The 2,131-nt window shown below is 38.3% G+C and overlaps 1 protein-coding gene across 1 annotated transcript; it reads right to left on the minus strand.

Annotated features, from left to right (window-relative positions):
* sod3a (superoxide dismutase 3, extracellular a) lies at window positions 1-1,676 on the minus strand. Its single transcript, XM_079867592.1, has 2 exons — window positions 1,543-1,676; window positions 1-799 (listed from the first exon to the last, which is right to left on the minus strand). Exon 2 carries the CDS (start codon window positions 782-784, stop codon window positions 131-133), a length of 654 nt encoding a protein of 217 aa, XP_079723718.1. The 5' UTR covers window positions 785-799; window positions 1,543-1,676; the 3' UTR covers window positions 1-130.
* Window positions 1,677-2,131: the final 455 nt, after the last annotated feature.

Below are 2,131 nucleotides of genomic sequence, written 5' to 3' on the forward strand. Positions count from 1 at the left end.
GAAAAGACCAAGAAAAAACATGGGAATGTTCAGGTTATGAAATATACTTTAATGTAGGACACATACAAAGAATACACAAGGAAAATCATGATTATCCTATTTGAATCTGCCCTTCCACCATATCCGACTCTCAGTTCCCTCCACATCGTTTCTTGGGGAGCACTTCAGTCTTCTGCCACAGATTTGGAGTAGTAATACCAATCACACCGCAAGCAATTCTCTGTCCAGCATTCCCACTGAGTTTACTCTCCTCATCTGAACCCATTCCCAGATCATCCTCCTTCTCATGAACCACCACCGCACGTCCCAGAATGGAATAAGGCCCAAAGAGCTTGGCGTCTGGAAGCTTCAGGAACTGCCTTATAACTCCTTGCTCGGAAGCAAAGTTGCCCAGGTCTCCAGGATGATGAGGGTGGTCAACGCCGTTTGGATTATAATGAGGACCAACAGTGATGCTGCCTTGACTGAGGTCTCCATACTGATGGATGTGCATGGCACGCTCTTGATGATCGATGGCAGGCAAACCACGGAGGTTGATTTTCACTTCTAAATCTCCATTGGGGAAGAGCTGCTTGAAGAGGATTTGCCCAAAGATCTTTGGCTGGTTACGTGGCAAATTGGGGCTGGGAGTTACTTCACAAGTGGCATAGATTGTGTTGTCGAACTCCACGACTTCTGGCTGTGGAGCTTCGGCAGGCAAACATACTGGTCTTTTGGAGAACTCTCCTCCTTGTATATGCAGCACCAGCAATATCAGAGGGAATATTAGGATGATTTTCTCCATGTTGATCTTTAAAGCCTACAACGAAGAGTGGATTCAATGAAATCATGCCGTTTGGTTTAAGAATGTAATATTTTTGATAGAATAAAGGTCAAAGCTTTGTTGCAGGGAGCTTTGAGAATGGAAGTTGCATTAGGTAAAATAGCACAACCATATAAGAACACAGACAGCAACAGTGTCGGCCCAGATCCGGCCCACATTTAGGCCGTGTGCAATCCACGTGTACCAGATGTGGGCTGACACTATGTTGCTGTCTGGAAAAACTGTATAATTTTTGAATTGCTATATGCATTTCTTAAATGTACTTGCAACTTCATGTTTCATTGCATGTATATTTTTAAATGCATTACATAAGTTTAAATAGAAATTATATTAGAATATATTTTAGTTGACCATAAATGCACAGTAAATATCAGTACACTTTAACCATATTTCAAAGACAATACAAGTAATTATGAAATGGATTACAAATAAAGATGTACTTCAGTCAAACAGAGGACTGTGTAATATACATTTAAAATATGCATAAACATGCAATCAAGTCTGAAAACATTACATTCTTGCACTTAAGTATATTTTTTATAGGTTTATTTTCAATAACATGTAACATGCTTTTTAAAGTACAAGTAGTGTACAAGGACAGTTAAAATAAAAAGACAATATCTATAATTTTGCTTTAACTTTTTTTAGTTGTATTAAATCAAGTCAGTTTGCAAGAATGGAGAAAAAAGAACAAGCCTAAAACAGCAAAGGTGCATCACCGTATAGCTGAAAAGTTGTCCTCAATCCGTGTGGAGCCTGAATATTGCAGTCACAAAAATACTACAACACTTAATCCGTGTGCAGTCCTGAACTGGGGTTGAGAGAATGTTCCTTTGCAATCACACTTTTGGCTGCTCTTTTAGGAGCTCATGTGGAGCTACAAGTTAACCATGATAGTCTGTTAGTCACTAATTAAGTTCACCTGTGTTTCATTTAGCTCCCTTTGTTTGTCTGTGTATATATAACACTCAGTTTATTCAGTTCTTTGTCTTGCATTGCACAATGTGTTCTCCAGTGTAGATTTGCTTCATTGTTTTGTGTTTATTAAAAGAAGTTGTGTTATAGATTCCTCTCCTCTTCATTTGGTAACTCAACTGTGACTCATTAGTTCTCAGTTAGTATTCAGTTACACATGAATTTCATGGTTGACATCACTTCTTATAGCAGATATTCATCTCACATAAGTTGTTATTTTTCAAGAAACCATTTCTACAGACTCTGTCCCAATCCAGACAAGCCTATATTTCACATGGAATTGGACTGTTATTTATGATGATTATTCTATGGCATCGATGTTAAAATCCCCTT

This window comes from Squalius cephalus (assembly GCF_949319135.1).
Source record: "Squalius cephalus genome assembly, chromosome: 3".
NCBI classification, from domain to species: Eukaryota; Metazoa; Chordata; class Actinopteri; order Cypriniformes; family Leuciscidae; genus Squalius; species Squalius cephalus.

Coding starts and splice junctions, on each gene's coding strand:
- sod3a (XM_079867592.1), bottom strand. CDS start 784: ATGGAGAAAATCATCCTAATATTCCCTCTGATATTGCTGGTGCTGCAT.